General features: G+C 44.6%; 1 protein-coding gene across 1 annotated transcript in view; it reads right to left on the reverse strand.

The window, feature by feature from the left end:
- The window catches only part of LOC138302262 (trichohyalin-like), a 250,555-nt gene that overhangs the window by 10,286 nt on the left and 214,132 nt on the right, over positions 1-26,137 (reverse strand). Inside the window, exon 13 of the mRNA XM_069242564.1 lies at positions 15,983-16,034. Within this exon, the coding sequence (XP_069098665.1) occupies positions 15,983-16,034 (52 nt within the window). The remainder of the gene's footprint in view (positions 1-15,982; positions 16,035-26,137) is intronic.

Below are 26,137 nucleotides of genomic sequence, written 5' to 3' on the forward strand. Positions count from 1 at the left end.
CTCTAAGCCCTTGTTCTCTGGTTCATTCTCCTTGCAGGATTCAGTCCTTCCTATATTTTGTGACTCTCTGGCGCAGAGCTGATCCCTTCCTCCATTTTGCTACACTGCTGTGCATACAAGAAGCGTCACAGCCTCTGCTCACTGCTGAGATTGACTGAAGTTCCATGGCTCTTTCTGCTTCCTCCTGGATGTCTGTAGCTCCTGAGCTTACCACGCACTTCCATCCCTGCATTTTACTAGCAGCCTCCTGCTTTGTGAGGAACATACCTGTACATCTGTCAGTGCGCTCCCCTCCATGCCGGGCCTTCGTTCTTAACAGGTCGGTCATGCATTGTTTCTACCTGCCTTGCTTTGTTCTCGTTTTTAGAGCAAACCACTTACCTAAATCTCCTGTTTATTGTTTGACTCAGGCCTACCCTGACTCCCTCCCATTGTCCTCCACATTGAACTCATTATTTGGGAATCCCACATCTTCTGCTAGGTAGGTACTGCTGTCTATGCTTCCCAATATTTTTCCCTTGAAATATGCCCTCGCTAATTACAAGTCACTCATTGTCTTTTCTTTTAGTGCACTAACCTTCTTCTTGACTGTGAGTACGAGTTTACATTTTTTAACAGTCATTTATGCAACATGTCTTGTACTGCTTACGTTTTTATGACATTATTTTGACATCCTTAATTCAGCTCTGTCTCAGGCTCACACTTCTTTGAACCCTGATGATAATCCCACTATCCACAATGGAATTGAAACGCCATCGACCTTAACATACATGGACCCTAAATAATTGTATACATCGGAGGGTATCCTTTAAAAAAAAAGAGCACAGAGTACATTTGTATGCACCCACACTCACTGCACCGATATATGTTGTCTTAAGAAAAATAATTTGTTCATTTATTTTTTGATCTAATACATTTTCTTTGGGTACTTTGCATTGTACAAATTATTACTAAGGACCATTGTTTGCTATGATAAAGTTATTACCTGAGGTCTGTAGTGATTCCTGAAGGGGCACTAATAACCCCATTTCATCACCGTGATAGATCTTTTTAATCCTATCCAAGCAGGCCATGAGTAAAAGTCGTGTAGGACTCCCATGAGACATTTTGATCTATTTCCTTTGTCTGTTCTACAGAGTAGACCCCTACATGTGTGTCTTGTACTGTCTTTCCCCAACACCCTTTGCTCCAAGGATGTTGTAGCAAGCCCGATGATGAAGGATTCCACTACTAGTGGGTGAGAACAAAAAATGTTATCCACCTTGCGTTGTTCCAATGAATTATATTCTGAAATTCATATGAGTATCACAATTCCTCCTTTTCCTATTTTGTGTGTGTACAGTGTATGGATTGACACCCATGTACCAGCCTGGCAAGTATCCAGAACAGGCACCACGCATGCCAACATAGTGGTCACAGCCTTGTCTCTGGGGAAATAAGCCAATAAGCCTACCTGAGGCTGCTTCTTTGCCAGCAGGCTGCAGGTCTTGATCCTGCACTGCCTTGCCCTTCTTTGCTCCAGCGATTCCAATAAAAGCTGATCATCCACAGCTGAGAGCTCTTTTAGGATCCACCTGATGGAGTCTCTCCTCTTCCTTAGAGGTGTGAGGTGCAGCAAGGAATGCCAGGAGGGTGATGTTTTGCCAAATGTGAAAAAGTGTCATCAATTTCTGTAGATATGGGGCACAGGTTCTCAGGACCAGTTTGTCTAGAAAGAATCTAGTATATGGTGGTTTGACGGAGAGGACCTGTACCTCGCTTACACACTGCACTGACATAATGGCAAAATTAATGAATTACTTGAGGGTAAAAAACCAAAGAAGACATCTGTGTAGCAGTTCAAATGTTGTACACATTAGAAACATTAGAACGGCTAACCTGGCAACTGCAAAAAAGCCAAAAGAGATGACCAGTACCCTCTAACTATGCCCAAAGCAAGTCCTTGCCATGTTAGGGACAACACAAAAAGCAACACTTTCGGAAGCTTGGTGTGAAGTGGTCAGTCTGTCAGGTGCCATACCATGCCACAAATATGTCCCAACCCCAAGCATATACTGATTTTGTCAAGGGACTCCTGGCTGCCAAGATTACATTGACAACTTCAGGATAGAGGTCAAAAGCAGTCAACTGATGCTTCTCAATCTCCAAGCATGGAGGTAGAGATTGTGCAGACCCAACACCACCCTGATGCTGCAACCAAAGTTTCTTCCAAAGTGCCAGGAGGACAGCAGCTAATGCACAGGAGTTTTGGATATTACACTCTCCTTTCCCAATTCAGTGCCACTAGGAAGACTTGGGCCTGGTAATTTCCGATCTTATTCAGAACTCGTAGCAGGAACACACAGGAATTTCACTCAAGGCGGAATCCTTCTCCAAGTAAGAGAAACCGTGAAAAATCCTAAGTGCAATTGTGTTGACATTATGTTTTCTTGGCGGCGGCGAAAAAATCGCAGCCCAGGTTCTCCCTATTGGAACAGAACCCTGTGCAACCTCCAGATGTAACTGTCATTCATGATCTGCTAGGCGTCAAAAGATAAGTGTATCCCCCCTGGCATTTCAGAGATGCACCAGATGGTGTACTACCAGGAAAATCCTCTGGTGTTCCAGCCACTTTGAATGGCACGATCCACAACCCCACTGTGTCCTACTTGTTACAGTACAACATGGCGGTGGTGTTGTCTGTGCGCACCAGCACCAGCCTCCCTTTGATGGATGGTGGGAAAGCTTTCATCGCCAAACAAATGCCCTATAGCTCCAGCAGGCTGATGTGGAGCTGGGACTTAAGCAGGTTTCTAGCCTTGATTAGCAATAGCCTCCCCCCAAGACTTACCTGTGATGGTCCTCCCACCAGTGAAGTCCCTTTTGGATCTGGCTCCATGCCTGGCTTTGCTACTATCTGCTTCTCTCACACTCCCTCTCTCTTGCTCAATCTGTTATTGCTTCTTTCCCGCTTGTGCTTTTTATTCTCTATTTGTGCCTCATTTTTGTACTTTGTATGCCTATTTTTTATATGTTTGTGCCTCTTGATAGTAATTTTGGGCCTCTCTTTTGCACTTCGGCCATTGATTTATGTGTCTTTTTGTGCCTTTGTGCTTCTTGGTGTGACTATTTCCCATCAAACTCTCTATACTTTGTTTGCACTGTACCTCAGTCTCCCCTGCTTGCTCCTTTGTTTTCCACCCTACTCTTCCCCAGTTCCACTTACTTTTTCCTGTCTCCCACTACTGCCTTGCATTCCCGATTCCTGCTTCTCACCTCCTACACCCATATCCACCCAATGCCTCTGGGTTCCTACCCTCTCCCAGGACCTACTCAATAACATATGCAGCACAGACCTACTGCTGGTGCACCAAAGGCACACCAAACACAAGCCTGTCTGCACTCATCCATGCCTGGAACCCTGCTTCTCTCCCAACAGCCACTCATTGCACTGCTACCACGCAACCCCACATAACACAGAAGGAACATTCACATGCGTCTCCTGCAGATTTGCATGCACTCTCACTCTCATACCATTCACCGCCTCAACACCCACTACCCCTGCACCAACAACACAGAGCAGCCATCTGGTTCAGGCACACCAGAACCAGCAAACACCCACACTACATTCCTCTCTCACAACCATGCTGCTCAACTCCCGCTCTCTCAGCAAACAAACCACAGAGATATGGGACATTCTGAATGATCAAATCACGAGCTGCTATTCTCCATGGAAACATGGATGAACCCTGCCTCAGTACTGGACATTGCTGCAGCTAGCTTCGCCGGATACAAAATTGCCAGACAACACCACCAACACAAGCCTGGAAAAGGAATCACCATCATTCTAAGGACTTTAGCAGCTGCACTACCTCCTCAGACACTACAACCAGGTACATGAAGCATCTCACCATTTAGACAACAGCAAACATCACCCTGTGCGAAACCCTCATCTACAGAGCGCCAGGACCCAGTGCCAACTTTGCCAGCAACATCACCGATTTCACTGCACCCCTCATCATCGGCTACAGCACTTTTATCCTTCTGTGAGACTTCAACTTTCACTTAGAACACCCACTGACCCCCCCAACTCCGTCGCCCTCCTTGAAAGCCCCGGGAGCTGTGGTTTCACCCAGAATGCCTGCAAACTCATCCACACCAACCCAGATACTCCCTGAATCTTCTCCTCTCCCAGCAACATTACAGTTAACAAACCACTACTAGTCACCTGGACAGACCACACCCTTTTATGTCTCCACATCATCATCCTGTACCGTTGAAAGCTGTCTACCTCAGGACATGCCCTCTGCAGCTCAGAAGGGGATTAAGCATCCACCCTCTCCAAGCACTGCCTGAGCAAACCAGCAACCAAAATAAAGGCATCAAAAAGTCCACTTGTGCCGACACCCTGACCAACCTCTAGCATGGCAAAACAAATAGAAAGTGAACACAAGCCAGCTGGTACACAGAAGAACTCAGGGTGACAAAGGAGCTCTGCACGCTACTGCAGTGCAAGTGGAAAATGAGCTAAAGCAACACAGACAAGGACATGTACAAAATCTGCCCTGAGAGGCTATAACCAGCAAATATCAAGCAAACAGCCCTAGCAGCCCGCATAGAAGCTAGCTCCAGCAACACCAAAGAAATCTTCTCCATCATCAGACATTTCAGGATACCCGCTGCCACAGTACATCACCCACGACCACACAAGATCTCTTCAACCATCTTTCAGACTTCTTCAGCAACAAGATTACAAACATCTATGATAAATTCACCCCACAGACAAGATCCCATCAACCTCATAGCAAGCTTTCGGTATCCAAAGAAGAAAAATCCGACCATGTGGACTGCCACTACCATAAACGAAACCACCACCACAATGAAGTCCATCCAATCTAGAGCATCTTCAGACGCATGCCCATTCCATGCCTTCAACAAATGACTAACCAGAAGCTTCAGTAAAGTACTCACTCACATCCTCAACGTCTCCATCGATGTAGCCACCTTCTTGGAATCCCACAAACACACTGCGGTCATGGCCCTACTGAAGAAACCCACAGCAGACCCAATCAAACTCACAAACTACCGACCTATTTTCCTCCTACTTGGAAGCAGTTGTGATTGCTTTACAAACAACATCTGTATGATCCTGGCCAAGGGAAAAACTGCCGTCCTCAACCTACTGGACCTGCTGGCAGCCGTTAGCATGGTTTCATACCCCAGCCTTCCACTGAATCTACTTTTTCCTGTCAGGAAGAAAAAAAACAGTCAACGTAGCTCCATACTCCTCAGAAGCCAGAGAACCCGAATGTAGAGGATCCTAACGTGTATCACTCAACCCCACCCTCTTAATATCTACGGGACCCCCTGGACAATGTCTACAGCGCCCACAACATCAAGATCCTCTTCCATGCCAAAGACATACAGTTTATATTGTCCTCTAACACAAACCACCCAAAACAAGGAACTAGTTCAATACCTACATGTAGACACATGGATGAAGTCCAACTGTCTCAAACTTAATGCTGATTTTCAGAAAAAAGACCTCCATGTGCAACTCCACCTGGAGGGTAGCTGACCTTGGTCTGACTCTCACTCCCAGCTCACATGCCAGAAATCTCAGGACAGTCACTGACAACAAAATGAACATGCTCACCCAGGTCTATGCTGTTGCCACATCCTGCTTCATCAGCCTGAGAATGCTGAGGAAGGTTTTCAAATGGGTCCTAGGCAACACCAGCCCACATCACACATGCCCTCATCGCCACAATGGAAACTCTCTATGCAGGGATCATCAAACATTTCACCAGTGCAGACTGTCCAGAATGCAGCAGCCGCACTCCTTCTCAACCTCTCACCAGGGGTGTGGAATACCATAGCCCAACACCCAGGAGATATTGTTTGGTGTCAAGGACAACAACTTTTCATGTCTTGGGACAAGTAGGCCCAACCCCCTGCAGCACAAACCCTTTGGCTACTAGTTTACATTATGGAGCAGGGAAGGGAATTGTATGCAGTTCATTTAATGTTTGTGTCCATATGTTAATGCTGTTTGAACTTGTATTTATGGTTCATTAATGTAAAGCCTTTATTATTAGGATGAGCACTGTAAATAAACGTTGTGAGCTCTCGCTGCACTATTGACAAATGTTCTAGTACGAAATGTGTACACACACGTTTGAAAAGTTTACCAATATGAGGCTATGTATAATGCTCCCAGAACGTTCTTAGATTAGATGCAAATAATTGCAGAAGCTTGATGATTTTTTGTTTTCAAAATTAAATGTTCACTCAAAAATGCAACTAGGAAAAAAAAGTTTTGCAAAATTACTGTGATATTTTAGGTACCATTTCTTTGCAGCATCATTTAGTAAAATGTGTTGATGCATGGCAGTAATTCCAAAAAATATTCATCATGGAAATTCAGTGTAACCAGTTTCAACAAGATTACGAGAAACATGAAAATAAACAAGCACTGGCAAAACCAATAGGTCAGACATTGGTGGTCAGTATTATGGCCAGGGCCAGTGGGATTATGCAATTGTGCAGCCGTAGTGATTTTTGCATAATTATAGGTGTGCCGCCTTTGCCACATAATCCATCATCTGCCACATAATCTGCAAATTTTAACAAAAATAAAATTGTTTCTAGCACAAAGATTCGAAAGTTACTAAAAATGCAAAGACATTTGTCACTCAGTGGAAGGCCCTTAGCAAAGCTGGATTAGTCACTTTTCTATTACGTATTGCTATATTTGGGCATTAAACTGGTACTAACAAAGTGCAGCCAATGCCCAGAGAGTGTTACAAAGTTTAAAAAATGATGAAATAATGGAGTAATACTACTACAAAATGTGCTGCATTATGCAGCATAATTTGCCTTTTCTTGCTGCATATTATACTCAACGCTGCTGCATGATTTGACTCTCCCCAGTGGCCCTGCTTATGGATTTGTCAATGCATGTCTTGTTTTGATATGGCTTTTGTAAAACTTTACTGTAGTGGGAGCTGATGTGCCCTCACCATTGTAACAAACATTGACACAAACCAAAAGCACATATTGCCACAGTAGTTCATGGCACTGAACAAAACTACTTTGTGTGCCGATGTGCTCCTTGTGAAGGAGTAGGCAGTTATCAGTCATAGTGAGAGAGAGACAGAAGTTTAATTTAAAAAAAGTCCTGGTTAATGCCAGACTTAATTAGGGGCCCAATTATTAAAGAAAGTCACAAAAGTGCACTCATGGTATATGTCATTGCATTAGTGCAGATTTCTGTATTTCATGAATTCACAAGAATTTACAGAAATAGACCAGGAAATCGTTATCCTAGAAAATATGTATTTTAGCATGAGTAAATCTGTTGAGCGTTTGAAAGTTCACTTTCCCTCGAACCACTTTTTTTCCCAACCCTAGAAGAAGTTTTACTTCTGCCCTTGTCAGTAGTGAATTTCCAACCTTTCTCAGTCAGGGAAAAGATTAGAGAAAAGTTGGTAAAAACACTTAAAACATGCAAGTTAGTAGGTTTGCACAGACTCAGAAGGGCATTCCAACCCTTCAACTTTTGCTTACCGATACCGCCAGCACCAGTATGTAGATCTGCAGAAAGGTGGCAAACTAAGGACATCGCTAGTATCCAAGCCTTATTATAGCATTAGCCCTGGCATAATCAGAGAGGCATTAGTCCTGGCATAAACAGAGCTCTTATATAATGAGATTGCTTCTATAATTTGTTGCTGCACTACATGACACCGAAGGGCCAGCTAGTATTTTTTTACAGGACAAGTAGATTTATGACGCAGCCTGTCCCATGGACAAGTAGATATTTTATTAAGTTCCACACCCCTGCTAACGCAGGACTCAGGTCACACCACACTGGAGGGAACTTCACTGGTTCCCAGTACACAGGAGCGCACAATACTAGCTCCTCACACACACTTTCAAAGAACTGCACAAAATGTGCCCGGCTTTCCTGAACAGCTGCATCTCCTTCCACCGACCGTCCAGGCACCTTTGTTCAACTGGACTTTGACCCGCAGGCCTTCTACACATACACATGAAAAGAACTTGAGGGCAAGCCTTCTCCAATATTGCTCCTAAAGCATGGAACAACCTTAAACTTCACAGCAGAGCCTCCTTTTCACCTCTTGAATTCCACAAGAGGCTGAAGACCTCACTCTTCAATTAGCTGCCTTCCCCGGCCCTCTGGGCCAGGCTCCTATACCTGCACAGCACAAGGATACTTAAAGTAGGTAGAGGCACGCTTTACAAGTACACATAACATGACATGACATAGGCCTTCAAAGAAGACTAGACAGTTTGAAGGCTGGTAACCATTGCATGAGGCTAGTCTGCCTTCAGCAGTCAGTCGTTAATGTAGGGGAAGACTGGGACCCCTGACAACCGAAGATGCACTGCAACCACACCCCAGGGGCACTGGTGAGGCCAAAAGGGAGCACAGTGAACTGAAGATGCTCTTGCCCCACTGTGAATGGCAGATTGCGCCCATGGACCTGCAGTACTCATATGTGGAAATAATCATTGTGCATGTCCAATGCTACTATCCATTCTTCAAGTTTGAGGGAAGACAAGACCTGGGTTAGGGCGAGCATTTTGAATTAGCACTTCCGCAGGAAGGTATTCAGAGTACAAAGGTCTAAAACAGGATGAAGGACCTCATCCTTTTCAGCACCAGAAATATAGACAGTATCAACCAATGCCTAATCTTCAGATGCCGGATGTTCTCTATTGCCTCTTTGGCCAGAAGTGTCTGCACTTTCTGCTCCAAGTGTAACATATGGTACTTCATTGGTCATTCTGAGGTTGGTGGAAGGTGCTGCAGTATGGCAAGAAATGGTCGGGCTAACCCAACTGGAAAATTTGCAGGACCCACTTTACCAAAGATACTGCCTGCCAGTCTGGCAGCAAATGTTGGATCCTGCCTCCTACAGTGTGGCTGTATGATGAGAAGGACACACCATAAAGAGGAGTTGTGGCTGAGACAGTCGGGGAGGCAGAAGGCTGGGATGCACAATGCCCATGTAGTATGTGGGTACCATGGCCTCTGTCACCAAAAGGCTGAAGGGTGTGCTGGGCTGGTTGCACTTATTGGTGATATTGTAACCCCCTACCATAACAACTGAGGGAGTAGACCTGTTGGTGAGTCTGACATGGTGGACGGACAAGCCAAAGGAGTAAGCCTTGGCCCTACTCTCCTTAAAGCATGCAACGCTCAAGTCTGCCTTTTCATCAAAAAGACAAGAGTCATCGGGGGTAGGTCAATTAATGTGGACTGGGGTTGCCAGAAGTCTGTAGACCTCATTTAGGCATGCCGCCTACAAGCCACACTAGTACCTTTTCCCTGTGTAGATAATCAGTAGTGTTTAAGCCACAGAAGGTAGTAAACTTTGCCACATTGCAACCATCTTGAAAGGCTTTTGTAAAGCTGGGACATAAGCTGTCTGATACACCAGGCAAGAATTCTGCAACAGAGTCCAAAGAACAAGTTACTCACCTTCGGTAATTGCCTCATATGTGGAGACTCTGTACAGCCACAGATTCCTTAGTTTAGATAATTCTCTAAACTACGTCAGACTGGATCCAGAAATGTTTGAGTAATCCCTTTATGTACTAGTAGGAGCCATCATTCAGTTCCGTGTGGTGTCTGTGCCAGAAGTGACATGTGCAGTGCCTAAATAGGCATCACCACAGCATATTGACCTCAGTACTTGACTAATGCTCCGCACCAGAAGCACGGAGCCAAGCTGAGAAGTTATAACTAGTGTGCCGAGTGAGGTCCTGAGAGATCTCTGTAGTCACAAATTACAAACAGTCTGCAGAATGGGGAGATGGGAGGAGCGATAGGAAATCTGTGGCTAGACAGAGTCTCAATCAGATAAGGCATTACCAAAGGTAAGTAACTTGTTCATTTGATAGAGACTTCTAGCTTCAGATTCCTTACCTTGGAATAGATACCCAAGCAAGCTCACCAGAGAGGTGACTGGAGGATAGCTACTCATGCTTGGGAGTTGGGGGTACCATACTTTCCTTGCCCAGTCCATAGTCACTAGGATGACTTAAGCACATTCTTTCTTAACCCTCTTGAGAACTCTGGACAAGAGTGGTATCTGTGGAAAGGCATTTAGGAGTCCCGAGCTCCACTTAAGATGAAATGTGTCTCTCAGCAAGAGCCACCTTCAGACCTCAAGCGTTGACACTGTGTGTTCTCAGTGAACAGATCAATCCAAGGTTCTCCCCAATGTTGGAGAGACCGTGCACCATCTCTGAATGAAGATGCCATTTGTGATCCGATAGCTGAGTTCATCTACTCTGGAATTCAGAGACCCTGCCAGCTATTAATCCTACAGAAATATGTCCTGATGTTCCAGACACGTCCAGAGATGTAAAACTCTTTGACATAGGGTCCAGGACCCGAACCCTCCCTGCTCGTTGCAATACCACATGGCAGTGGTTTTGTCCATAAACACCTGAACTAGCCTTCCATTGATCAATGGAAGAAAAGCTTGCTATGCCAGACAAATCACTCTCAGCTCCAGCAGATTGATGTGGAACTGAGACTCCTCCACAGACCTAAAGACTCTGCTCTCCAAGTATCTCAGCTGGCCACGCCAACCCAGAAGTGACCAATTTGTTACTACTGTGAATTCTGGGTGGGGAAGAAAGAAAGGGCTTCTGTTGACCAAACCACAGTCCTTGAGCCACCACTGTAAGTCTTTTGCAGTTTCATTCTTTATCAGTACCAGGTCAGATGCATTCCCCTGATGCTTTGTCCACTGGGCCTTCAAGCTCCACTACAAAGAATCTACATATGCCAACAGAAATGTTTTACTAACAGGATGCAGGAGGTGATGAAACCCAGCAGCCTCAGAGTCTGTCTCACCAAAATCCAGAGTCCGAGGTTGAACAATAGGAATCTTAGCCCAAATATCCTAGACACGCTGTTCCAGAGGATAAGCAGAAAGAAACTGCACTAAACCCAGAATAGCTCTGATGAAAGGGAGTGTGTGAAAGAGTTTTGGGTGTGACTTTGGCATGTTGAAAGTGAAACCCTGCGAGTGCAAGAGGTCAGCCATAGTCTGTGGGTGGAAGACATCTATCTGGGGTGAGCCTGTTTTCAACAGTCAATCATTGAGATAGCGGGAAGACTAGAACCCCCCACTTTTGCAGATAAGCTGAAACCACTGCCAACCAATCGGTGGACACCCGAAGGGCATTGGTAAGTCCAAAAGGAAGCACAAAGAGCTGATAATGCTCCTGGGCTGGAGGAAGTGGTGGAGAGACCTCCCTCACGAACGGGACTTGGAGTGGCATGCAGTCACATGATGAGCAGCAAAGAGCTTCCTGGCCCACTTGTGCAGGGCCTTGGAGTTCATGATCTGGCAGTCAAGACAAGTTGCAGAGCCTTGGTCCCTCTTTAGGCACCACAGACACACCAAGTTGGGGTCTATCACCGACATCTGTTGATGACAAGCTTCATAAGTATTGACCCTGGTGGGTTTCTTCAGGATTTTACCAAAACATAGGCACACTAATTGTTGGCAAGTAAAAAAAAAGAAAAAGAAAAGTAAAAAATGATTTAAGGAAGCTTGTCCAGATCTGCACTCATGGTACTGAAAAGAAGGAACTGAGGTCAGGGTGCTAGGGTGGCAGCTATAAATGCATAGTCACTTCAGGTGCAAACGATGCCAACAGCACTACATGGAACCGAACAACGCCACCTACTGCCATGCAGAAGGATTGCTTCAACGTCTGACACCTGGGGAATATACTATGGTAAAGAATCTGCAGCAAAAAGTCTGATGTCAGATGAGCATAGGTGGAATGCCCAGGAGGCAGCTGGCATTTACAGAACATAAAGCCAAAATGATTGATGAAAACATGTGCTTCCCAAAGGTTTTGATGCAGTTTGATTCCCTGTCCAGTTGAGTGGTAGGGAAAGCAGTGGGGTTGAGACCTGCACAACTAGACTCTCTGGTGTGGTATGTCAAAACAAGAAGTCCAGGTCCCCCGAGGTAGGACGATGGCATTGTGCTATTCATCGGTTAACCAGAAGTCTGGAATGTGGTTTTGACCAGGCCCCAAGAAGGGTGTCTGTAAAGGCATCATTAGACGGAAAGGACTCATTTATTTTCCCAGGTTGAAGCACCTCTGTTAGGACACTAGTCTTCACTTCGGTAGTGGACAGTTGGAGGTCAAGATCCTCAGCTGCCCTCCGCATCATAATGGCAAAGGAGCTGCTTTCTTCTGTGACAGAGCCTAATAGTGTAAGTAACCCAGTGTTTGACATGGTGTCCAGGCCACTGGCATCCTGAAGTTTCTCATACCAATTGTCATCAGTATAATGGTGTCCAAAATCATTCTGGCATCATAGGCATCATTATCAGAGTCTGTTACAAAGAGATTGTGGAAAGTTTGGCCCTTCCTTGAGACAAAAGGAAAGTATCTGAGCCTGAAAAGTTGTCAAAGGCTGCAGCCCAAGTGGATCAGCGCACAGCCTTGGTCAAGGCTAAAACTGAGCCACCTTGGAATTCTAAAACACAACTGGTTGTGCTTCGTCATCCAGCGTCAATGGCGTCAGCCTTAGCAACAATGCTACATGGTCTGGCATGGGTCGTGGCGCTGGGGTCGGAGTTGACATCGCAGCTGGTGCAGAGCCTGTAGCCAGTCTAGAGGTTCTAGATAGCCTGAGGGTGGATCTTGCCTCGAAGAATGAGGTGAAGGTGAAGCTCTGAGGTGAAGGTCATCACAGTTACTTGGGGCCCAGCGACACAACAGAGGGAGCTGGCAGTCCCCCAAAAAGAAGCAGCATGGTTAAACAAAGCTCTTGGATTTGCTGCAACGTCGCCAATGGAGCTGAAAGTTCAGGTTGCCTATGGACCATGGACAGAACCGGTTCTAAAGAAGATCAAATTCAGGACCTGGTGAAAGGCAGTTCTGTCGAGTTCAAGACCTTATGAAAGGCAGTTCAATCCGCAGAGGGTTGAAACCCCTCAATGGTTGCTAGGTCAGCACCAACAGCCGCAGCAAAGACCTTTCAAGCAGCACTAACAATGTCGCCCAAGGGAAGAGCCACCACCAATATGCCCAGGCAGGAAGGCCTCTTGCAGACTCCAAGCAATGAGTCTCTGCTTCACCTTTTTCTGTCACCCACTCCGGTAGGGGGAAGTATCTCACAATATCTGACAGAGTGGCAATTCTTCCATCCTTCAAGATAAAATCCCTTCTTATTCAGGCAGGCAACACAACAATAATGTACTATTTGAACAAATAAGCGGGAACACAAGGCCCAGAGGCTTGTCTCAGGAAACCCAGACAATTTGTAATTGGCTGCTAGCCAGAGACCTGGGAATCACTGCAATACATTTTCCGGGTGCTCAGAATATTCAAACAGACTTCCTAAGAAGGATCCTTTAGAAAAAGCAAAAGTGGGATCTTCACATGATGCTCTGCAAAACATATTTTGCATGTGTGCTTAGCTTACGTAGATTTATTTGTAACCGCAGGAAACAAAAATGCCCAAACTTCGCCTCAAGGCACTACCAACCAGGGACATTGGAGAATCGACTGGTCTGGCAAATGTCTCTACCCTTTTTCTCTATTTCCATTGATTCCATCAGTAATCATCAAACTGCCTTACTTGAAGATCAGAATGATAATGATATCTCCAGAGTGGAACCGACTATGGCGGTTCGCCTACCTTCTTCACATGTCGGAACATCCACACATGAAACTGCCCTGTAGACCGGACCTTCTCATGACGTTCAGAGGTAAGATGGTTCATCTCAATCTCTCCCCTTTGAGTTTGGCAGCATGGCTCCTGACCTCGTACAATATAGACATCTGAATCTTCCACAAGAATGCATGAACATTCTCAAGAAGGCTAAATGACCAGCAATGCGTTCAGCTTATTTTTTTTAAATGGAAGAGATTCTGTATCTGTTCTTCTGACAAGAAATTTGATCCACTGACATGCCAAGAAGAAGCTATTCTTCCATATTTGCTTTATCTGGCCAAATCCGGCTTACAGGTCTCTTCTACTGGACAATCAGTTTCCCTAGCGAACACTTCCACTATCTCTTTAAAAGAGAACCAAGGGAATTGCCACCTTTTGGGAATATTGGGATACTGGTGCGGTGTGAGACCTTAAAAATGCAGACTCTCTTTTCATATCTGCAGAGTTGAAGCCTGTAGGGCTACATTGTCCTCTTCTTCTTCATCTTTTTCCTTTAAAAAAGAAAATAGTGAATGAGATTCAGATAGTCAATTAACTCAATTCCAGTTAATTTTCCTGATCCTTTTAAATATATAATACCCTTTTCAAATGCAATTTGAAGCACTTGGCCAATATAGCCTTCTTTGTAGGCTGCAAAACAGCAATATCGTAAGTGCTTTGCCAGGCCTTATTGAAGTAAGGTGAACAACTACACTTAAGAAGATATACTGTAAAGAAGTGCTCTGAGATCCCTGCATGTGGGCGGGAAGATTCTGTGCTTATGATTATTAATGGAGATCCCCTGAGAGAATATGCAGTTAGAAGGATCTATCAGAAAGAAATCTCAGGGCATGTGAGTGGTGCTTATATGCAGCACTGCATGCCACTTCTTGAGTGGAACAGGGCCAGTGTGAAGCCACCCAATACTACCTATCTGTGCTCCAGTGTACTGGTTTAAAACCTTCCTCGTCCAGTCTGATGCCTAGGACAGGTAAGGAATCTGTGGTGAGAATATCAGAAAATCAGTGTTAATGAATATCACTGAAGATACCAGGGCACAGAATCACTGATGCAGTCTTTCTGTCAAGTGGAAGCTCAGCAGACAAACAATTACTGGCTAGAGGGATTTGTGATGAGACAAATCCCCCACTTCTGTGCCTATCTCAGAAAAAGTTTAGTCATTCTTGTTTTACTTCTCTCTTTAGACACTTCCCCTCTTGTTTTCTGTGGAGCTCCAAGGTGAAACCTGCTATTGATCCCAATACACTTGTCATTTAGCTTTCATCTCACATATGATTGTATTTAAATGTCTGAAGCAAAAATGCATTCCCGAACTTAAAATATGAAATAGATTCTACTGTAATTGATAAGCATACGTGGATTAATAAATAGTTGTTATTTGGTGCTTAATACTTTTCATTCACTCTCAGGTCTTGACATGTCTAACATGGTAGGATAGTGAGACCTAGTTTTACAAAGTTGATGCAACACAGGGCAGCAAGTAAAGTTGCTGTGCTGCATCAACTGTGGACAGCAGAAATGTGCCATTTATGCATTTTGGTTCCCTCAATGTGCTTTTGCACTTTGTACTGTCTAGTCCAAACAGATTCCTTTCCTGCACAAAAACTACCATTTGAGATTGTTTCCTCAATATAGAATGCAGCACACATGCAACGAAGAAAATATGCAGAGAAACAAAGATATGTCTCATTAGGTTGTCTAAGGTAGGCGCAGGATTTGTATACAATTCCATGTCTACAAGCTTTTGTAGATATGGATTTGCATCTAACCCCATGGGGAGATGCACAGCAACGGCCATACACCACCAGGGAATGCCTCCTTGATGTAAAGTAAAACACTTTGTGTTACAAACCAATGGATTTTCTGTTGGGTCTGTATTAAAAGGGTAACATCAACTCTATCAAAATCTTTTGCAAATCTATGCCTTATTATCATTAGTGAGTTGCGCAGCAGTGTGGTGGTGTTATCATTTCTTATGGAGATGGGTCTAAAAATAAAAAAACATGATTACAACGGAGTAGATGAAAGCAGACTTTATCATTTTTCTAACAAGCATAAAGGAATCAGTGACCATTACGAAGCTCTCACATAACGACTTGATGAACTGCGCTGGGCGTATAAACCAGAAATGTGAATAGTGTAAAGGTCTCTAACTGCCACATGCTTGCTTATATATGGCTGGCACCTCCTGTTACCTCCGTATTATAATTCAACATTGACTAAGATATTTCATTTTAGACAGAGAAATCATACCAGTTGTTTTATTTTATTTTCTGATCTGGCTAAAATAGCATCCTGTTCAGCCCTGGAAAACAAAACAATTAGAAAATTTTACTAAAAACCATTGAGGTATGCCTTGGCTGCAAAATATTACCAGAGAAGCAACAATGCGGAGAAATAAAGTATGAAAACTGACTACAGAGAGAGTGACTGTGGAAACAGAAGAAAAAGAGGGAGATTAAAGCAGAACTCAGGATATCAGTCACTGATAAGATGGTTTAGAAAATGTGTAAAAGATAGAGTTGAATGTGAGAAGTTGATAGTGTAAAACCTGGGTATTAAAACAATAGACTAAGAGGAGTGTTAAAACTGTATATATGGAACAGAAATGGTGGTAGAGGAGTGAATGACAGTAAAGCTAGAAAGGGGCAAGGAAGTGTGAATGATATACCAACAGATTGAACAAGGGGGAAGGAGAAAATTCACTTTAAAAAAACCCAATGAAATCAGAAAAATGAACTGCACATAAAGCCTGGCTTCCTTTGTCTTACAGCTGGCTACAGTGCACTGGGCCTATAAATTGCAGCACTAACACATTATTTACAGTGAAACAACAGAGGATTTCTCTTGGTTCACCGTGGAAGGAATGGTTTCTTACCTGCAATCCTAATTTGCTCTCAGGGAAATCTCCATTGAAATCATAAGCACTGAATAGTCCCACCCATGTGTGGGGATCCCGGAGCACTTCTTTAGAATGTAAGTGTAGATGTCCAAGTTATTAAATATTTTGCAGCCTATACGTGAGACTATGTTGGCCAATGGCTTTAATTTGCACTTAAAAAAAGGGTTAATATATAATTAAAAACAGGAAAGATTCCCTGGAATTTTTATTTGTCCTTACAAATCTCACTCACATTTTTAAAGGAAAGTGATGAACAAGGAAGAGTACAAGAAGGAGGACATTGTCACCTTATAGGCTGCAACTCTGCAGATATGAAAAGAGGGTCTGTGCGTTAAAGGGCGCACAACCCACCATTATCCCATCATGCCCAGTAAGTGGCAGTTACCTCAGTTCTTTTGTTTACCGAGCTAACAGTGTTATTATCTTGGGAATTTGATTGGCTCTGTTTCTTTCACCTGGGAGGAGGGCAGGATGCTTATGATTCCAATGGAGATTCCCATTAGAGAGAACTAGGATTACAAGTAAGAAACCATTCCTTTTCTCTCAGAGGATCTCCAGTGATAATCATAAGCACTAAATAGAGTAGCAAATTCATCCCTACAAATTGCAGTGGAATAGAAAAGAGATGATCCATAGAGAAAACAATGCAAATAGATTCCTCAGGGAAGCCTATCCTACTTAAGCATTTGTTCTCTCATCTGAGTCCAAACAATAGTGTTAGATACAAGTGTGAACTGATCTCCACATAGCTGCTTTGCATATTTCAGTAATGGGAATATTCATCATTAAAGCAGCTAAGGCTGCTTTCCCTCTAGTAGAATGAACTTTTAGTTTACGAAACAGAATTGTATTTGCTTTCTGGTAGCATAACAAGATGCAAGACACTATCCACCTGGATACAAATTATTTATATGTCGCTAAACCTTTAAGAACCAGGCCATAGTTTACAAACAACTGATCCGACTTGTGTACGTCCTTTCTTTTGTCTAGATAACATTTTAAGGCTCGCCTGTCATCTAAAGTGTGGAGAGTTCCTTCTGCTGGAGTGGCAGGGTGCTGAAAGAAAGTAGGCAAAGAAATGGACTAGTTAATGTGAAAATCTAAAACAATTTTGGGTAAGAATTTTGCATGAGTTCTCATAATCACCTCAATGTTATGGAACACTGTATAGGGTTCACAAGGGCATAAATCTTGAATCTCACTGACGCTACCTGCTGACCAGATAGCCACTTGGAAAGCAGCCTTCTGAGAAAAGTGTTGTATTGAGGCTTTATGGATGGGGTCAAAAGGAGATTGCAGGAAACGTGAGAGTACTATGTTCAATTACCAAGGAGGGGAGGGACTGCGTATTGGAAGGAAAGCCTTCTTCATACCCTCTAGGAAGTATTAATAGGGACTTTGACAAAAAGGGTTTGTCAATGACATTTTCTATAGGCAGTAATTGCCGACAAATGGACATCAATAGAGTACAATTAAAAGCCTGATGTGGCCAGATAAAACCAGAATGGAGGTATAGCTTCTTCTTGGCACTTCAATGGATTAAAGTTCTTGTCACCAGATACAAGAACCTCTTCCATTTATAAGAATAAGCTTAACGCTTTGATGTTTGCTTAGCCTCCTCAAGAATGTTCATGCAGATTTAAATGTCCATTATGCACGAGCTCAAGAGCCATGCTACCAAACTCAAAGAAGACAGATTGGGATGAGTCATCTGACGTCTAAACATCATGAGAAGGTCTGGTCTGCACAACAACTCCATGTGTGGATACTCTGACATGTGTAAAAAGTCTGCTAACCACCACTGGCGGGCCACTCCAGAACTATCAAAATCATTCTGGCCTTCAAGTAAGACAGCCAGATGTTTACCGATGGAATTAGGAGAATCAGAGGAAAAGTGTAGAGAAATTTGCCGGACCAGTGAATCCACAGAGCATTCCCCAATATCCCTGGTTGGCAATACCTGAAGGCGAAGTTTGGGCATTCTTTGTTTTTTTTCAGTGGCAAATAAATATATGTGAAGAAAACCCCATATGCAGAAGATGTTTTGATCAATGTCGTCGTTTAGAACCCATTCGTGATTTTTTTGAACAATCCTGCTTAAGGGGTCTGTGTGAATATTCTGCACCCCCAGAAGATGGGTTGCAGTGATTCTCAGGTCTCTGGCTAGCCCAATAATGCTTGAGCGCCCCATGAGAAGGTTTTCGATCTTATTCCCCCTTGCTTGTTCAGATAGCATATTGCTGTTGGGTTGTCTGCCTGAACAAGAAGAGATTTTGTCTTGAAGGACGGTAGGAAAAACATCAATGCCAAATTAACAGCTCATAGTTCCAAGAGGTTGATATGATAAGTAATTTCCTTCGTGGACAATGTTCCCTGAACTTGTAGGTGATCCATATGTGCTCCCCAACTGAACAGAGAGACATTTGTCAATATTGTCTAAGAGAGAACATAGTGATGAAAAGGCATCCCTTGAAGTAGATTTTTATCATCTTGCACCACCATTTGAAGGATTGCCTCACTTTGATGAAAGTGCGATCTTGTCTTCCCAGTTGCCCCAGTATTGACTCCACTGGTCCTCCAGACATTCTTGCAGTGGTCTGATGTGGAAACAGGCATTTGGTGTCAGAAATATGCAAGATGCCATTGAGCCTAGGAGAGATGACACTTTTCTCTCTGTTGGATGAGAGGCTTTCATGATACATTTACATTTAAGACATTTGGATAACAGTCTCTTCTCCAAAGAATACACTTTTGGCTTTAAAGTGTTAATAGTTGCTCCAAGATAATGTAGAGGCTGGACTGGTGAGGAAGTCTATTTCTGGTGGTTGACACAAAGGCCTATTTGGTTGAGAGTAGAGACAGTTATCCAATAATGAATATGTGCTAATTGTTGCATTGACTCCTTGATAAGCAAGTTGCCTAGGTATGGATAGATAAATATTCTGAGTTTCCTAAGATGTGCAGCAACCAGTGCCATGCACTTTAAAAAGGTTCTGGGGGTGTTCTGAGGCTAAAAGGAAGAAATTTGTTCTAATGGTGATCGTGACCTACTACAGATCTCAGGAATATACAATGTTTTCTGGGTAAGTGAATGTGACAGTATCCTGAGGATCTATGGAACAGAGCCAGCCTCTTTGATGGATTTGAGGATACATTTGATGTAATGCTAGCATTCAGAATTTTTCTTTCCGTATCCATTTGTTTGAGACTTTCAGGTCTAGTATGGCTCTGAATTCGTATCCAGACCTCTCTTTTTCACCAAGAAATAACAGGATTATATCCCTGTGCCTTGTTGGGGGGAACAAGCTCTACCAGATGCTTCTGCAGAAGGATGTTCACTTTTGATCCCAGCATTTGCAGATGTTGATTGGACGATTTTGGTGGAATATGTGGTGGAGGGCTAGTGTATTCTGTGATGGATTTCCACTCTGTTAGATATTGTGAAATACTTCCCCCTATCAGAGTCGGTAACAGAAGAAGGGGAGGCAGAGACTCATTGTTTGGAGCCTATAGGAGGCTTTTCTGCTTGGGCAGGTTGGTGGCCGGCTCTCTCCTTAAATTGACACCTTTGCTGCTGAAAAAGGTCCTTGCTGTTGGTGGTGTCCTTGCAACCACTGCGGTGTTTGAATCCCCTGTGGGTAGAAACACCTTTTATAAGGCTTGTATGGGTGTGTTTGTTGTTTCTTGCATTTCTCCAGACCAAATGCCTTCGAGATGTCCATCTTGGTCTTCATTTGAGCCATTTTGTCATTCATATGACTCCCAAACAGAGTTCTGCCCAAGAAAGGATGATTAAATATCCTCTTTTGAGATTTGTGTTTGAGGGCTGTAAGACGTAGCCAACAATTTTGCCTAAAGGCCAAACAGTGAAAGTAGCCATGGGCTGCCAGTAAAGATGGGTCAGCAGCAGCATTAATCACCTAGAATATCATGCTCTCATTCAGTACTTTGAGGAAGTCCTTTCTGCAGTCACTTGGCAGATCCTCAACAAACTGCTGCAAGGAGTCCCATAAGGCTCTGTCATACCTACCTAGGAGGGCAGATGTACTTGCAGCTTTCATGGTTTTGGCAGCTGCACTACATACCTTGCATCCTACTGGATGCACTTTTTTACTCTCCAAGTCTGGTGGAAATGTGAATGAAGGAGTAGTAGAATATACATTCTTTGCAGCCAAAATAACAACAAAATCTGGAAGAGAATCTAATCGCAGGAATAACAGGTCCTGCTCCGGAGGCTTATATTTTTTCTGAAGCCGAGATGGAGCTGGTTTGGCTGCAGCTGGCATAAGGAACAGTTCCATGGATGGTTTTACAAACTCGGAATTAGGGTAGGAGGGGTCAGGATGCTGCATGTTGGGTGAGTTTCAAAAATCACCTATGCTGTCATTGATGAGGCAGGTAATAGAATGCTCAGTTTTGTAGCTGCTCACACAAGCACCTCTTGAAATATGTTGATATCCTCACCTAGAGAGACCCTTGGCTGGGGAGAATCCATCAGTGTTGGTATTTTCCAGTACTGGAGGAAGAGGTAGAATAAAACGATCTGTGTCTTGATTGTGACCTAGACCAATAATGATGAGTGTGCCGAGAGAGGCATCTTGATGGGGAGTGCCAAGAACTATGACAATGTCACAAAGGCATTTGTACTCTCAATCTATGACAAGATTGTGGTTGAGGAGACCTTGAACTCTGACGGGAAGTAAGAGGCCTCATCAGAGATTGAACTTCCAAATGTGTTTCTGTCTGAGGAAGCAGAAGAGGAGAAATACACAGAATATGCACTGAAGGAGCTGTCAGAGGTGGAGGAGAGTCCAAAAGAATTATGAGAGACAATGGCAAGTACACCCTGGAATATGCTGAGTCAGAGGTAGATGGTAATATCAAATTTTTGATTTTTTCCACAGGTCTGAAATGCCTCAAAGTCAACAGACTTCTCGATGTCAATTTTCCTCTAAGACTTTTCGGCACTGAATGTCTCCCGTATCTCGACGTCATGGAATCCTTCGACATCCTATGCCTTGAGGTTGAATGTCGTCCCTTTCCCCTTTCTCAACACAGACCCAAATGTCGACAGCGAGCATGTGGGCACCATACCTTGTCTTAACATTGATGTCCTTGACATCGACCTGGAACAATGTTGTTTTTGAAGATGTTCTCTCTTTCTGGGTCTCCGTCACCTGCAGTCCTCAGAGGAAGGTAGAAAAGCCCTGTAAAGGATTGGCCCCAGAGACATTTTAAGGCAACTTCTGAATGGGACAACTAAAGTTGGTACTGTAAGGTATCAAAAGAATCAGTGGATTAAGTCTGACTTAGGGCCTGATTTAGAGTTTGGCAGAGGGGTTACTCCATCACAACGGTGACGGACATCCCAGCAGGTGAAATATAAATCCCATAGGATATAATGTGATATATATTTTGATACACAGGATATCTGTTATCGTTGTGACAGACTAACCCCTCAGCCAAACTCTAAATCGGGCCAATAATGGATAATTTGAATTTAATATCACTGGTGGGTGAAGCACATCTTTAGAAGCTGCCACTTTAGTTGCCCCAACTTTTCAGTGCCTGTTTACCTTTATACATAGATTCTGTTCTGCAGACAGCTCTCTGTCTTCCTGTGGTGACGTGCTAACAACTCACAGGAAAGGAGACAATGGGTGCCTACACTAGAGAGAGGTGTAACCTTCCTCCTACAGGAAGCCACACAGGTGTTGACCCAAAAGGCACGCTTCAAAGCTGTAGCCGCCTTTAAAGAGAAAATGGAGAACACTTTGGAGAGGGACAGCCCCCTTGTCTAGGCAATCAATCAATCACGGTTCTTGTAAGAGCACGGCTAATCACCCGTGAGGGTCTCATGGTGCTGGGGGGAAGAATGGGTTCAGTTGAAGACCCACGTCTTGAGGTCCTTCTTGAATTTAGGTAGTGAGGGTAATTGCCTGAGGTGTAGCGGATGAGCGTTCCAGATTTTTGCAGCGAGGTAAGAGAAGAATCTTCCTCCAGTTGAGTTCTTGCGTATCATTGGGGTAGTAGCAAGGGCCAGATGGGCAGGTCAGAACTGTCTGGTGGGCGTGTGGAAGGTCAGGCAGTGGTAGAGGTACCGGGGTCAGATGTTGTGAAGGGCCTTGTCTGCATGCATGAGGAGCTTGAAGGTGATTCTTTAGTTGATTGTGAGCCAGTGAAGGTCTCTCAGGTGATCGGAGATGTGGCCCCCGAGAGGGATGTCCAAGATGAATCTGGCCTAGACGTTCTGGATTCTTTACAGTTTCTTTTGTAATGTTTGGGTGGTGCCAGCATAGAGTGTGTTGCTGTAGTCTAATTTGCTGGTGACGAGCGCTTGGGTGACTGCTTTCCTGGACTTGATCAGGATCCATTTAAAGATCTTTCAGAGAAGGCGGAGTGTATAAAAACTCAAGGATGAGACAGCGTTGACTTGGCGGTTCATAGAGAGCGAGGAGTCGAGGATGATGCCAAAGTTGCATATGTGGTCGGTGGGTGTGGAAGGGGTTCTGAGCGCTGAGGGCCACCAGAAGTCGTCCCAGGCAGAGGGATTGAAACCCAGAATGAGGGCCACAGTCTTGTCGGAGTTCAGTTGAAAGCAGCTGTCATTCATCCAGGCACCGACTGCCTTTATTCCATTGTGGAAGTTGCTTTTTGCGGTAGTTGGCTTGTCGGTGGGGGAGAGGATCAGTTGGGTATCGTCAGCATAGCAGACGATCTTGAGTCTGGTTTCTTACGGTGTTAGCGAGCGGGGCCATGTGGATGTTGAGGAGGGTGGGGCCCTGAGGAACTCAGCAGCTAATCTCGGTTGGTTGCAAGGAGAAAGGTGGGATCCTGACTCTCTGGGTTCAGCCTGTGAGGAAGGAGTGAATCTGCTCTAAGACTTTGCTGCGGATACCAGCGTTGTGGAGTCTAGCGCAGAGTGTGTGGTGGAAGATGGTGTCGAAGGCAGTGAAGAGGTCCAGGAGGATGAGAGCTACAGTTTCACCTCGGTCGAGGAGAGTGTGAATGTCGTCCGTTGCTGCTAGGAGTGTGGCCTTGGTGCTATGGTTGCTTCTGAAGACTGATTTGGGAAGGGTGCAGGGTGTGGTTGGTCTCAATGAATTCGGTGAGTTGGGCATTGATGGCCTTCTCGATGAATGTGGCTGGGAAGGGGAGAGGCAAGATGGGTCTGTAGTTCTTGAGGTCCGTTGGGTCGGCCCAGGGTTTCTTCAGTAGTGGGTTGATTTCTGAATGCTTCCAGTCTTCCGGGATGGTCACAGACTTGGTGGAGCAGTTGATGGTGGGCATAGTTTGGGGGCGATGGTGGCACCAGCTCAGTTGAAGATGTGGTGGTGGGACGGGTCAGAGCGGGCTCCAGAGTGGTTGATTTTCATGATCTTCAGGGTGTCATCAGTGGAGCGAGAGGTCCAGTTGTGCAGGGTCAGATGGGAACTGGATTCTCTGGGGTGCAATGGTTGCAGGTGGGGTGGGAGGATCTTGGGTGGCAAAGCTGTCGTAGAATATCATGTAGTGAAAGAAAGTGGTGAGGTTGTCGCAGCGGTCTTGGGATGGGGGTTATCTGTAGAGTCCATGCAGGGTTTGGTGAATTCTTTGATCACGGTGACAAGCTCTTTGTTGTTATGTGCGTTGGCATTGATGCATTCCTGAATGGCTGTTTTCTTTGTGGTTCTGATGAGGTGGTGGTGTGCAGGGATGGCGGTTTTGAAGGCTGCGTGTTCGGCCAGGGTCTTGCAGCTCCTCCTTCTTTTCTCGAGCCTTCTGCAGGTGTGATTAGACTCTTGGAGGGTGGGCGAGAACCAGCTGGCTTTCTTGGGGGGTTGTCTCTCAAAGGGTTTCTTGATAGGGCCAGAATGTTGGTACAGACAGAGATCCATTCGAGAAGGTTGTGTGCTGATGAGTTGGCAGATGAGTAGGCGTCTGTGGTGGCCAGCGGTGGTTTTTGGTGGAGATTGCTGAGGAGGATGTAGTCCGAAGAGGAAAGAGCGTGGTCTGCAATGAAGTCGGCTATGAATTTGCTGAAGAGGGGACGGGTTCCTTGGGGTCTGTAGACGATGGTGCCATGAAGGGTGGTGTTCAGGTTGATCTGGATCTAGAAATGGAGGTGCTCCATGCCGTGAGCATGCTTCTCAGACCTAGGACTTAGGCGGATCGTGTTTTTGTGGACCATGGCAATGACTCCTCCTGGACGGTTGAAGCGGTCCTTCTGTATGATTTTGTAGCCATCCGTAATTGGTGTGTCAATGTCTGGGGCTAAAGTGGGGGTCATCCAGGTTTCCGTGAAGAAGACGACGTCTGGAGTGATGGACTTAAGCAGATCCCAGATTTCTACTGCATGTTTGATGAGGGAGAGGGTGTTGAGAAGGATGCAGCTGAGGTGGTTGGTTCCGGTGCTGGGTGGGAGTGTGGGTGGAGTATCCAGCAGACTAGCTGACATCCAGGAAGGGGAAGGGAAAACAGTTGTCATACCAGTTTTTCAGGGTTGTGTAGCACTGTAACCATCTGCATCATCTTGGTGAACACTCGAGAGGTACTGGTGAGGCCAAAAGAGAGCACAGCAAACTGAAAATGCTTGTGGCCCACAGTAAACAACAGGTAACGCCTGTGGGCAGGGAGGACAGAGATGTGAATTTAAAAATGATCTACCACCATGCCACTGTAATTATGCTTCTAAGCAAAGCACAAGCCAGTTTGTTATGTAGTTCTTTGCCTTTTGAATACCTTCACTGCGCTATGGAGTTTTTACAAAGGCTTTCAACTATAGATATATGTTACGCAGTCCTGATCGTACAATGCTACTGCATCTGCCTGTCAAAGTATTTTCGGAGATTCACTGTACCTATCCACTAATCTTTTCTTTATCTTCTTTATTTCTAACATCAGCACCCAAGGTCAAGAGGGCATCATCATCATAGGGTGAAGGGAATGCCACCAACAGCGCTGCAGAAGGTGGAACCACCACTAGCACTGTGGCCGCAGCCGATGGCTATGTTGGCTCCAGTAAATCCTACTATTATTATTACCCAAACTTTTACCTCTCCCCGCTAGTAAAATAATTTAACGTTGTTTTTTTTTATGTTGTCTCCTTTTTTTTTTTAACTTCTCTCTCCATCATGGAGGACCTGGCTTGGCAGTTGGGGATGGACTGCTCCCGTGGGGAGCAGAGTCAGACTGATTTGTCCAAACTGCGTGACATGTCAAGCAATATAACAATGTATTAAACCCAGATCTGTGACTGGGAGTGAGTGTGTTTGAAAAGTTTTAATACTCCATCCATCATATTATTTTGTGATCTTTTTAATACTACTGTCATTGTCCGTGGCAACAAATCCAGTTCTGAGACCTCTGGGTCGCAGCAATTAAAAAAACATACTATTAAAGTCTTCCAAGATGTTTGCAGCTGTATGCGTTTTCTCCCTGGTGAACATCGCTACTGTTGCATGGAGCCGAACACCCTTAAAAGTTTCTTCAGTGCTCCTGAGACCTGCAGCTAGCTGTTGCTTAAC

This window comes from Pleurodeles waltl, chromosome 1_1, assembly GCF_031143425.1.
Source record: "Pleurodeles waltl isolate 20211129_DDA chromosome 1_1, aPleWal1.hap1.20221129, whole genome shotgun sequence".
Classification (NCBI taxonomy): Eukaryota; Metazoa; Chordata; class Amphibia; order Caudata; family Salamandridae; genus Pleurodeles; species Pleurodeles waltl.